The 12,272-nt window shown below is 66.0% G+C and overlaps 1 protein-coding gene across 1 annotated transcript; it reads left to right on the top strand.

Moving 5' to 3' along the window:
- Positions 1–2,260: 2,260 nt before the first annotated feature.
- E2F2 (E2F transcription factor 2) lies at positions 2,261–9,330 on the top strand (the record flags this gene model as incomplete). The annotated part of the gene is made up of 6 exons (XM_084300621.1): positions 2,261–2,518; positions 7,233–7,320; positions 7,566–7,785; positions 7,873–8,031; positions 8,247–8,361; positions 8,649–9,330. The coding sequence occupies 6 exons, from the start codon at positions 2,261–2,263 to the stop codon at positions 9,126–9,128; spliced, it is 1,320 nt and encodes a 439-aa protein (XP_084156747.1). The 3' UTR covers positions 9,129–9,330.
- Between the last annotated feature and the right edge of the window lie 2,942 nt (positions 9,331–12,272).

The following is a 12,272-nucleotide window of genomic DNA, read 5'->3' as shown; positions in this document are numbered from 1 at the left end:
CCACCAGCCACCAGGCAGTGATCCCCATGGCTACCACCAACCATCAGGAAGGGGGTCCTGTGGTCACCACCAACCACCAGGTAGGGGGTCCCTGTGGCCACCATCAGCCATGGGGCAGGGGGTCCTGTGGCCACCACCAACTATCAGACAGGGGTGCCCGTGGCCACAACCAACCCCCAGGCAGGGGTCCCCATGGCCACCATGAACCATCAGGAAGGGGTCCCTGTGGCCACCACCAATCCCCAGGCAGGGGTCCTTGTGGCCACCAACAACAACCAGGCCAGGGTCCCCGTGGCCACCACTAACCATGGGGCAGGGGGTCCTGTGGCCACCACCAGCTATCAGACAGGGGTCCCGTAGCCACCACCAACCATGGGCAAGGGTCCCCGTGGCCACCACCAGCCACCAGGCAGGGGTCCTGTGGCCACCACCAACCATCGGGCAGGAGGTCCCATGGGGCCACCACCAACCCCTAGACAGGGGTCCTCGTGGCCACCACCACCAACCAGGCCAGGGTCCCCATGGCCACCACTAACCATGGGGCAGGGGTCCCGGTGGCCACCACCAGCCATCAGGCAGGATGTCCTTTTTAGTCCTCCCCCAGCCCCAAAGCGGGAGAATTTGGACAAAACCAGTGCTTCCTACAAACCCCATCGGTGGGTGGAGGGCGGGAGGCCAGAAGAGGATTCCCCCCCCCCCGCAGCCGGTGGGGGCAGAGATCTGCACTTTGCTCCCGCTATCAGCAGAAGGGCTGGGAGGCTCCGCAGGGCGCTTGTGGGGCCGTGTTGGGACGCTGGCATTTTGGGGTGGGGGGGCTGCCTCCAGCCCCAGGACGGGCTTTTCCCCTTTTCCCCCAGGAATCTCAGCAGGATCAGGCCCCGCTCCTTGGAATTTTTATTTTTTTTTTGGGGGGGGGTTGGTAAGAAATTCCTGCCTGTGCCTGAGCTGCAGCCCCAAGAGTGGGGGCTTTGGGATTGGAGCGGGGGCATGGGGAATCCAGCCTCAATGGATTAAACTCGGGGTCTCTTTGGGGTGAAAACACAGAGATTTAGGATCCCGAGGCCAAATCTGCTGCTGCTGACTCCCTGTTAGAGCACGCACCCCCCGCACACCCCCGCCTGCACAGTCCCCGTCCCTGTCCCAGTCTCAGTCCCAGTCCCACATCCCTGTCCCAGTTCCTATCCCAGTCCCAGTCCTAGTCCCCATCCCAGTTCCCAACCCAGTCTATCCCAGTTCCCATCCCAGTCCCAGTCTCTGTCCCATTCCTGGTCTATCCCAATCCCAGTCCCTGTCCCAGCTTCAGTCCCCATCCCTGTCCCAGTCTCGGTCCCAGTCCCCATCCAAGTCCCGGTTCCTATCCCAGTCCCAATACCCATCCCAGTCCCCAACCCAGTCCCAGTCCCAATCCCAGTCCCATTCCCAGTCTATCCCAGTTCCTATCCCAGTCCCAGTCTCAGTCCCATTCCCAGTCTATCCCAATCCCAGTCCCTGTCCCACTCCCAGTCCCTGTCCCAGACCCCATCCCAGTTTGTCCCAGTCCCTGCCCCAGTCCCAGTCCCTGTCCCAGTCCCCGTCTCTGTCCTGGTCCCAGTCCGTCCCAGTCCGTCCCAGTCCCCACCCGCCGATAACCCGAGCAGGTGGCGCCAATTCAGCCCCGCCCCCTACTTTGCATACGAGGCCCCTCCCCTCCCTGCCGCGCGGCTCCGCGGGCTGCGGCGGGGCGGGGCGGCGGCGGCGGCAGCCAATCAGCGCGCGGCGTTTTCCGCGGGAAATCCGAATTTCGCGGCACGGCGTTTGGCGCTTAAAAAAAAAAAAAAAAAAAAAAAAGGCCAAAAAAACCCGGGGAGAGCGAGGAGGAAAAGCAGCGGCCGGCACGGAGGGGGGGGGCACAACCGCGGGGGGGGGCACCGGGACGCGCCCCCTCCGGCCCCATCCGGGCCGAGCGAGGTGATTTTGGTGCCGAACGCGGCGATTTTGGGGCGAAACGCGGTGTTTTTAGGGCCGAGCGCGCCTTTTCCGCCTTCCTTTTTCCTGCCCCCCCCCCGCGCCTTTTTTTTTTTTGAATTTTTTATTTTTATTTTTTTTCCGGGGTGTTTTAGGTCCGCGCCCGGCGGGTTCCCACGACCCCCCCCCAAAAAAAAAAAAATCAAAGCCGCCGGTGATGCCGTGACCCCCCCCGCCCCGTGGAGCCGCTCGGTTCTCTTCCCCCCCCCCCCCCCCAAATCCCTCCCCCGGGCCGGCTTCTCGGAAGGACTTTGCAATGCTGCGGCTGCCCCGGGGAGTGTCCCCAGCCCCGGGGGGGGGCGCGGCCCTCCCGCCCCCCTCTGCCCAGCGGCCCCCCAGAAAAACCGTGCCGGCCATGGGCTCCTCGGAGCGGGGGGGCTCCGCTTTGTGCAGCCCCCCCCTGCCCGCAGCCTGCTGCAGCCGGGGCTCCTCGCAGGGGGGGGGCTGCCTCTTCGCCACCCCCCAGAGCCCCCACCTCAGGACCCTCCGATCGGCCTCGGCGGGACGGCTGCCGGTAAGGTGTCTGCGCCCCCATCCCGGCTTTATTTTATTATTTTTTATGGGGGGGGGGTGGTGGGATGGGAGGGGGGCAGGGGGGAGCTGCCGGCCCGGTGCAAAGAGGGGACGGGGTGGGGAGCAAGGAGGGGAGGGGGGGCAATGCCAGGAGCCCCCCCCCAGGTCGTGCAGCTCCTCTGGGGGTCCCCCTGCACCGCCGGGCCTTGGGGGGGGGGGGGGGGGGGGCAGGGCACGGGCGTTTCTCAACTTCCCCGGCTGCCTCCCGCCTTCCTCTTTTCTCCCTTTTTCTGCTTTTTTTTTTAAACATTTTTATTTATTTCCCCCCCACCCCACCCTCCCGCTCTGTGTTGCTGCCGTGACCCGTCCCGGGGGGGGGCACACGGGGCTGGGGCGTTGCAGCTCCGCCGCCCAAGCTTGTTTCCCCCGGGGTTTGCAGTGGTGTTTTTGGGGGGGGGGGGGCTCGACGTGAAACCATCCTCTTCCTCCTTGGGAGGAAGGAGCCGAGCTGGGAGCTGCTTTATTTTTATTTTTTGAGGGCTGTTTTATTTATTTTTATTAATTTATTTATTTATTTATTTATTTATTTGGGGGGGGTGCCGGTGACAGCCCCATTGGGCCGTGTCACCCAGCAGTGACAGGCGCTGCGCTCGCACAACCCCTGGGTCCCAAATGGGGAAACTGAGGCTGCCCGGTGTCGGGGCCCGCTTCTCCTGGGGGCCCCCCCCAAAAAAAAAAATCTGCCCGGTCCCGCTGGCAGCTGGGGCTGGCATTTAATTCCTGCCGGCCCCGGGCGTGCGTCCAGCCCTCACTGTGCGCCTCTGTTCTCCCCGGGGCTGGAGCCATCCCAGACCCCGCTCGCTCCCAGCAGCGTCCCGATTTATTTGGTTGTCCCCCCTTCCCTGGGCACTGATGCCTGGTGCCAGCTGGGGACGGGACTGCGGTGGGGGCAGAGTTTTTATTTTTATTTTATTTATTTTATTTATTTTTTGCTCTCCCCCCACCCATGTGGGTCTGTCCTGGCTGCTGCCTTCTGCACGGCCCCGTCCCGGGGGGGGGCTATGGGGCCACCTGTCCCCTCCCCGGCTTTGGGAGCTGCTTTTGTCTCCGCACAGCGTGGGATGCCGTGCCCTGTGCTGCTGGGGGTGATTATATTCAGAGACACTCAGCGCCCCCCCTTCCCATAAAACACCCCAAATCCCCCCAAACGCAGCGCCTGCGTTGTCGCAGGGCTTTTTGGGGTCTCTTTGGCATTGCCACCCCTGCTCGGTGCTGTTCCAAGGGGATGCTCGGGGTGCTCCTTGCCCACATCCCCCCACCCTGTACAGCTCCGGGGGGGGCTCCCGTGGTGCTGGGGGCACCTCACTCTGTGCTGGGGGGTCCTGGTCAGTCCCAGTGCTGGCTGCGGGGTGCGCATCGAGGTGGAGACCCTGCTCCTGGGGACCCCGCTCCTGGGGACCCTGCTCTTGGGAACCCCGCTGCAGTGGCTCGTGGCCCTGGTGGCTCGTGGCCCTGGTGGCTCGGGCACGCTCCCGAGCAGCACCTTTGTGTGCAGAGCCGGGGCCAGCAGATAAGGAGCCTCCTCCCCGCTCCCACCTGCCTGCGGGACTCGTGCCATACAGGCAGGGACACTCGCCCCAGCTGCCTCGCGTGGCCATGGCCAGGAGCCCACCCCGGGTGGTCCCGTGTCCCCTTGCAGGAAGGCAGGCCGGGTGTGACCCCAAAAGACCCCAAGTTTCCCTCGGTGTCTGCTTTGGGGTCCCCAGAATTGGCCAACGCCTCTCCCCCCATTTCGGAGCCATGTCAGCCGGGGCCGATCCCACCCCACTGTTGGCCATATGGGCTCCCTGTAGGGTCTCTGTAGGGCTGCCAAGGAGCCTCGGGGAGCGCCTCAGCCTGCAGGAGGGGGGGGTCCTCCCCACCCCCTCCCCACCCCCTCCGTGCTGGGGAAAAGGGGTTCAGAGTCCGCTGCGGGTTCGGTGCGAGCGGGCAGGGCAAGGCAGTGCAAAGAGCAGCTGGGGCGGGGGGGGGGTGGCAGCACCATGAGCGGTGCCCTTTCCCCTCGGGGGGGCACTGAACCCCTCAGCAGCCCCCCAGCTTTACTGGGGGGTTTCCCTGACCCACCCCAATCCCACAGCCACCCACCATAGGGGTGACTTTGGGGTGCTGCAGATGGGCATGGGGGTGGTGGGCACCCTGTGGGCCCCCACCCCGCTGCCAGGGCTCCTTCTGGCTCCGTGCCCCCCCCCCCTTCAGCTTCTCTCCCTCAGGAGTTTCCCTTCCCACCCTGCTCCGTGCAGGATTTGGGGTTTTTGGAGGGGTCAGAGATGCCCCAAGACCCTCAGAGGGGCAGCAGTACCCCAGGGTGCTGCCACCCCCATCCCAGACCCGATCCTTCCCAGCTCCCCATCCTACAGCCGGGCACTGACCCCCCCCCTCCCCACCTCCAGCCCCCCAAAACCTGGCTTTAGCTGGGGGCTCTGCAAAAAAAAAAACCACCCACCCCCCATATCCCAAAGGGCAGGGAGGGCGGCATCCCATGGCCAGACCCAGCACCCTTGGCACCACCACGTCCCCAAAACGGTGTTGGCACCCCGGGGTGCCCCGTGCCCCCCCAGCCGGGCCCATCGTATCCCCCTTTACCCCCCCCTTTACTTCGGGTGCTGCTTTTCCCACGCCCTGGGGAGCGTGGGGGGGTGGCGGGGCTGGCTCCAAGGGGGGGGGCCCTGGGTGTGTGTGTGTGTTTTTGGGGGGGTGGCGGTGACGGGCAGAGCCCGGGCAAGCCCGGGGAAGGCAGCGGCGCTGTTGAAACCCAGCGTTGGCAGGAGGAGCGCCCGCGGCCCCCGGGGGGAGAGGTTGCTCTGATGCTTGGGCTGGGCGCTGGGTGCAGCCCCTGGCGCCGGGGCTGTTGGCAGGAGGAGCTGGCGGGGGGCCCGGACCCCCCCTTTTTTTTTTTTTTTTTTTTTTTTAATCCCCCCCCCCAACACCGCAGGCTCCTGCTGGCGCTTCCTTTCCCACCCCCAGCACCCGTATCGGGGCGCTGCGGTGCCCCCTCCCCAGCCTGGGGGTGGTGTTGGGGGGGTCCCACGGTGTCCCCAAGGGTGGGGGGCTTGGGGTTTGGCCGCCTGCTCTGGTTCTTTCTGTCCTGTCCCCCCCCCCGTTGGGGTCTGGCTGTGCCTGGCTCAGCTGTCGTGTGCCTAATCCTGCCCGGCCGGGGGGGGGGGGCGGCAGCTGGGACGCAGGAGGGGACCCCCTTGTCCTTTGTCCTTGGTGGCCGTGTCCCAGCCTTGGCCGGAGCCCCCCCCCAGCTGCACGAGGGGACCAAGTTGTCCCCCCCCCCCAGCTTGGCTCCGTGCCTCAGTTTCCCCACTGCTCCAGGAGAGGGGGAGCAGCCAAAGCCCTGCACTCTTGGTGACGGGGACACGCGGGTGGCCACGGATGGGGGTGTCCAGGGGGGTCAGGGTTTGGGTTCCAGCAGGAGGGGGGCCCTGGATGTCCCCCCCCCCTCCCTGTTCCCACCCCAAATCTCGCTGGCAGCTGCTCGGGGTCTGCTGTGGGGCAGGCGTTTCCCATGCGCTCCCCGTTCCCCATTGGGGTGCCGGCAGCTCGGGGGCAGAGCCGGGGATTGGGGCAAACCTGCTCGGGTGTGTGTGTGGGGGGGGGGTGCGGGGGAGGCAGCGAATTCCCACAGGAGCTCGGGAGGGACCTGGCTCCCTGGGGGGGCGGAAAACAGCCCCCGGCGCCTCTCTCCTGCCCCTCCCCACGAAGCTGGGTGCGCTCCCCGGGGAGCCGGAGCTGTGCCGAGCCGCCACCGGGACCCCGCTGCCATGAGGGACGTGCTGGGGGGGGCCCTGTGGGACAGCCCGGCCTGGGAGCAGGTATGGGATGGGGGGGGGATGGGGGGGATGGGGGGCTCTGGGGGGAGTGGGGAGGCACCGGGGGGGGGCACTGGGGGGCTGCTTTCTGCTGCTGAGCCAAATTTTATCCCCCCCCCCTCTCCAGGGAAAGTCCTCGTGGTTGTGTGAGGGGATGGGGGGGGGTCCTTGTGTGCATTGCTGGGGGGGGGGGGGCAATTTGCTGACACCCCCGGCTCTGCTCTGCCCCCCCCCTCTGCTTCCTGGGGTCCCAAAGTGATGCTGGAGGTTGGGGGGGTCCCTTGGGGGTTACACCAAGGAGCTGCTTGGCAGGGTGTCCCCTCCCCAAGGACCCCATGGAACCCCTCTTGTTCCCCCCCCACTTTGCTCCAGCTGGGTGCAGGTGGCTGGGGGCACCCACGGGTGGCGGCGGGGTCCCCGTGGCGGGGTGGTGGTGCTGGGGAGCAGCCCTGTGCCCCTCAGACCACCCGGGGGGGTCCGGAGGGGGGGGGGCAGGATCCGTTCTCGCCGCCCCCTCCCAGCAGTTGTGGGTGCCGGCACCTCCCGTTCCCAGGGCTCGGCCCCCCGGAGCCGTGCCAGGAGCTGGGGGCGAGCGGAAAAGGGGAAATCCCTGCGGCTTCCCCGGGCAGGAAGCAATTGGGAGGATGTGGGGGGGTCCAGCCCCCCCACCCCAACCATCCCTGGTGGCCCCATCGCCTGCACCGGGGTGCCGAGCGGGAGCGCTTCCCATAAGGGGTGTTGGTGTCTGGTGAGGGGTCCCAGGGCTCCGCGATGCTCCGGGGGGGGGCTCCGGGGGGAGCCCGGCCCTGCCCCAGTGCGGGTTTTTCTCTCCTGCTCCAGGCCAAGCGGAAGCTGGACCTGGAGGGCCTCGACTTCCGCACGCCCAAGGGGAAGGGCAGGACCCTGGCACAGCTCCCCAGCCCCAGGAGTAAGTTGGGGTGCCGAGGGGGGGGGGACACCCCTGTTTCGCAGGGCCGTGCGGGCAGAAAAACCCCTGGGGGATGGGGTGGCGGGCTGGGGAGGCAGATCTGGGCTCTTTCTTGGGTATTTTTCCGCCAGTTTGGGGATTCCACCAGGTTTAGCGACCCCAGCGTGGCCAGCCCCGTGCCGCCTCCGCCCCAGGCTAAGGAAATGATGGGGTGGGGGGGACACGGCTCTCTGCTTTCCCCGCAGCCCCCAAATCCCCCGGGGAGAAGACGCGCTACGACACCTCGCTGGGGCTGCTGACCAAGAAGTTCATCCACCTGCTGAGCGAGTCGGCCGACGGCGTGCTGGACCTCAACCGCGCCGCCGAGGTGCTGGGGGTGCAGAAGCGCCGCATCTACGACATCACCAACGTGCTGGAGGGCATCCAGCTCATCCGCAAGAAGTCCAAGAACAACATCCAGTGGATGTAGGCGGCGCTCTGGATGCGCGGGGTCGGTTTTTTTGGGGAGGGGGCGGCTCAGGGGACGGGGGGTCCTCACCTCTCCGCCCGCAGGGGGACGGGGATCTTCGAGGACGCGGCGGTGGCGGCCAAGCAGCAGGCGCTGCGGGGGGAGCTGGCCGAGCTGGCCAAGGGCGAGCGGGCGCTGGAGCAGCTCCTGCAGGACTGCGCCCTGCAGCTCCGGCAGCTGACGGACCACGAGGACAACCAGAGATATCCTTGCCCGGGGAGATTTGCGGCCGCGGGGGGCTGGGGGACCCCCTCCGAGTCCCATTTTCTCCCTTCCTTTTCCCCGCATGGCTCTCCCGCGTGTCCTTGGGGGGTCTTTGCCTGGTGGCAGCGCTGTGGGATGGGGAATTGGGGCCGTCCCACTCGTGGTCCTGCTTTTTTTTTTTTTTATTTTTTTCCTATACCTCCTCCCTGCCCACGCTGGCGTACGTCACCTACCAGGACCTCCGCACCATCAGCAACTTCCAGGAGCAGACGGTGATCGCCGTGAAGGCTCCCCCCGAGACCAGGCTGGAGGTGCCGGACTTCAGCGAGGTGTGTGTGGGGCCGGGAGCTGTCCCCCAGCAGTGGGGTCGGTGCCGGGATGCTGCCGTGCCCGCCCCGTGCCCCGTGGTGCCATCTGGGGCATCTCACGGGTGCAGCCCGGCATTGCCCCGAGCGCTTTTGGGGTGTCTCCGTGGGGCTGTTTGACCCCAAGCGGGTCCTTTAGGGGTGGTGGGTGTGGGGTGGTGCCCTGCTGGGACCTCACACAGGTTGGGGGCAGCGGGGTGGGCTCTGGGTGCCCCCCTGGGTGCCCCCTGAGCCCTGCTCTGCCCGGCCAGGACAACCTGCAGCTCCACCTGAAGAGCACCAACGGCCCCATCGAGGTGTACCTGTGCCCCGAGGAGATCCCGGAGGACAGCCCCACCAAGCAGCACGGCGTCCCCTCCGCCACCACTCCCCCCCCGCAGGACAGCAGCACCCACCCCTCCCTACAAAACAACCCCAAGCCCCCCGGCGCATCCCCGCAGCCCCTCCACGGGCACCGTGCCCCATCCTTGTCCCCGTCCCTGCCCCTCTCCAGCCCGGGGGGGCCCGGCTCCCTGCTGGAGGTGGGGACGGGGCTGCTGGGCTCCCCCCAGCACCTCCTGCAGCAGACGGAGGACCAGCTGCCCTGCGCCCCCTCCTACCTGGACTCGGGCCCCTTCGTCACCTTCTCGCCCCCCCTGGAGCAGGACGACTACCTCTGGGGGCTGGAGGACGGCGAGGGCGTCAGCGACCTCTTCGAGGCGTACGACCTGGGGGAGCTGCTGAAGAACTGAGCCTCTGCTCCCCGATGCCACCCCCCTTTTGCCTGCTGTCCCCCCCCCCGTGCCTGTCCCCAAGGTGGGTGGGATGGAAAGCGCAGTGGTTGTTGTCTCCTGGGGGGGTTTGGGGGTCCCAGGGCCGTGCTCCCCTCCGTCACCCCCACGGTTTGAGGGCTGCTGGCAGACCTGGGGGGGGCTTTGTGTGCATGGCACGGGGTTAGGGGCACCCCGGCCCCCCCGGCAGCACAGAAACCCCTGCCCAGAAAGGGCTTTGCTGGGTGTGGGGTCACATTTGGGGGCTTGCTCCCCAGTCCGACTGGTGCTTCGGGGTGGTGGCTGCTTGTTTGGGTATTACGGGGCACGGTGCAGCTCTCCTGGGGTTTGAGCCGATGGACGGAACGCCACCGAGGTGGTGCTTCCCCCCCCCGGAGCTGAAATATCCTTAAAAACTATTAGCAAAGATGAAATCACCTCTTGTTAAAGAGGGGAGGGCGCTGAACCTCTTAAACCAGCAGGCAGCAAACTGCTTGCTGGGCAAGGAGCATCCCCTCTCCTGCCTGTGCCGGCTCCCTGAGAGCTGTCGGTGCTGGGGGGGGGCTGAACTGGAGCTTAATGGGCAGGAGGTGGTGGTGACTGGGACGGGGGGGAGCTGGGAGCAGGCTGGGGGGGTCGGTGTGGCTGTGCCAGCGGCGGAGCCGGGTGCGCCGCGTACCCCTCGCTCCTTCCCAGCTGCGCCCCGCACAGAGAAACCCAAGCTTTTCCCTAATTGTACTGCTTTCCCCTTCCTCGCTGGGGGGCGCGGAGGCCTGGCCCCCTCTCCCCATGCTGGGATCAACCTGGAGCCCATTCCCTGCGCTGATTTTTCCCCTGGGTGCCAGGCACTGGGGCTGGATGTGGCCGCTTGGGTTTGTGCTCCCCACGGCCTCATCCCGCAGCAAGGATGCGCCGGGGGGGGAAAATCCTGCCCCGACCCCATCCCCTTGGGAACTTCGGGCAGAGTTCCTCCCTCCAGGCTTCTCCTCCTGCCCTTGTAAATTGTACCTTAATTATTGCACTGTATTTATACGGGACCCACCTTCGGCACGGCGCTGTCGAGGGTTTCTTTGGCGTGTCGGGTTTTTAAGCGAGTGTATTTAAGTCGTCCTTCCTCGAGTTCGCTCTCCTGCAGTTTGGCTTGGACGTGGTGTGGGTGAGGATGTGTTTTGGTGTGAAAAAAAACTCGTGGCACTTGGTGTTTTCTGCTCGGGAGGGGATGAAATGAAATAAAACTTGGGAGTCAGAGAGAGGGGCTTGGTTTCCTCGAAGAAGCAAAGCGGCGCTGTCTGCAGTGTTTGGAGGGGAGGGAGGTGGTTTTTTTGGGGAAAAAAAGTCTGGGTTTAGGATTTCTGGCAGGTCAGCCTGCTCCACGGTGGGTGGATGGAGACGGGGGCTGAGCTGAAGCCGTGATCTGAGCAAAGCAGCGAGCGTGGGACGAGCACTGGGGTCGGGATGTGCGGGCGCACCCGCTTTAGGGGGCAGCTTTGGGGGCTGTGGGGCTGTCCCTATGGAGGGTCCTGCCCCAGGATTGCTGGGCTGTGACCTGGTGCTGCCCACGGTGCTGGTGACACGGTGACACCCCGAGGAGGGTGGGTCGCACCGGGCCCTGTCCCCATCCCCGAGGGGCTGCGCGTCCCGGAGCAGCCGGCGGTGTCGCAGCCGTGTCCCCCCCCCTGCCTGGCAGTCCCCGGGCCGGCCAGGAGGTGGCAGGGCCACCCCAAAAAAGGGGCTGTGGGGTTTTAGGGGGGGGCTCCCGAACCTGGCCCACGCTGCTCTAAGTCCCTGCCCTGGGCTGGACCCCCCGTACCCTAAGGATGTGCGTGGATGGTGGGGGGGTCCCAGCCAGGACCCCTTGGGAGCCCCCCAAATTCCTCCTGTTCCCCTGCAGCGCAGCAGTCCCACCGGGGTCACAGCCTCTGAGCCTTGTGCCTGCCAGACGGGGGCTGAGGGGGGGGTGTGGTGCCCCCCCCATCCTATAAACACCTTCACCCCCATAGCAGGGCACCTCGTGGCCCCGCACACCCCATCCTGGCCGGCTGCTGGCCCAGGCTGGGGGGGGGGGGTCTTTACTGGATTTTCTTTAATGTCATCGTGAGCTGTGGGGAACGGGGCTCACCAGAGCCACAGAGTGCGAGAGAAATGGTCTGGGGGCTTGCAGGGGGCTGCGGGAGCAGCAGAAAGGAGCTGGGGGGGTTGCAGGTGGGCAGGTTTGGGGGTCTTTGTGGTTTGGGGTGCTGGGTTGGGCCTTCTGCCCAGCTCTGAGCCCCTCTCTGAGCAGCCAGGAGGGAAAGGAGGAAAGAGGAGGGGGCTCTGCCATCCCCTGACTGCCCCAGCTGGGGGCTGCTTGGTGCAGGGGTCCTGCAGAGCATCCTCGTGTCCTCTGCCAGGAAACCCAAAGGCCCATTTAAAAAAAAGAAAATAATTAATGTATTTTTTGTCCTTGCAGCAAATCACCAGGTAAAGGGAACCCCAAATCCAGCTCCTCAGACCTGCATGGGCCAGGGAGAGGCAAGGGGCCAGGAGGACACGGAGCCCGTGCGCTGCCTCTCCGTGGCAAAGGGGGGGTGCTCCAGAAGTGCCTCCATGTCCCTGCTGCCCCTCTCCTCTTCTGCATCTCCTTTCCTGTTATTTCCCACCGGATTCTCCTTCCCCAGCCCCCCCGGACACCCCTCTGCTCCTTACCCCTGCTCCCCCTTTGCTCTCACTTCTTTTTTTTGGGGACATTTCCGAGCAGAGCCTCAGGGCAGCACTGGAGGCACGGGAGCAAAGCGTGTGAGCTCTGCTCCTTGTGCACAGAGCCCTCCCTCCAGGGCCAAGCAGGGCACGAGGACAGCCGAGTGCTTGGGGGGGGTGGGGTGGGAAATTTAATCTGGATTTAATCTGGATTTGAACCCGAGCCCTTGTGCACCCAAACTGGCCTTTGGGGACACCCTGGGTGTCCCCATCTCCTCTCCGTGCCCACGGCAGCCCCCGCTGCCCTCCCCACCCCATGCTTTGCCCCCATCTCGTGGGCTCCGTGGGGCCTCTCCCCGCGTGGGGGGGCTGCCGTGGGACCCCCCTCTCCGCTCCCAGCCTGACAGCGGGGGGGTGAGGCGGGGGGGGGGGGGTGTGCACGGAGGGGTT

Source organism: Netta rufina (assembly GCF_964035555.1).
Source record: "Netta rufina genome assembly, chromosome: 23".
NCBI classification, from domain to species: Eukaryota; Metazoa; Chordata; class Aves; order Anseriformes; family Anatidae; genus Netta; species Netta rufina.
Note: the sequence above shows the minus strand (reverse complement) of the source record. Positions and strands in the feature narration are given on the sequence as shown.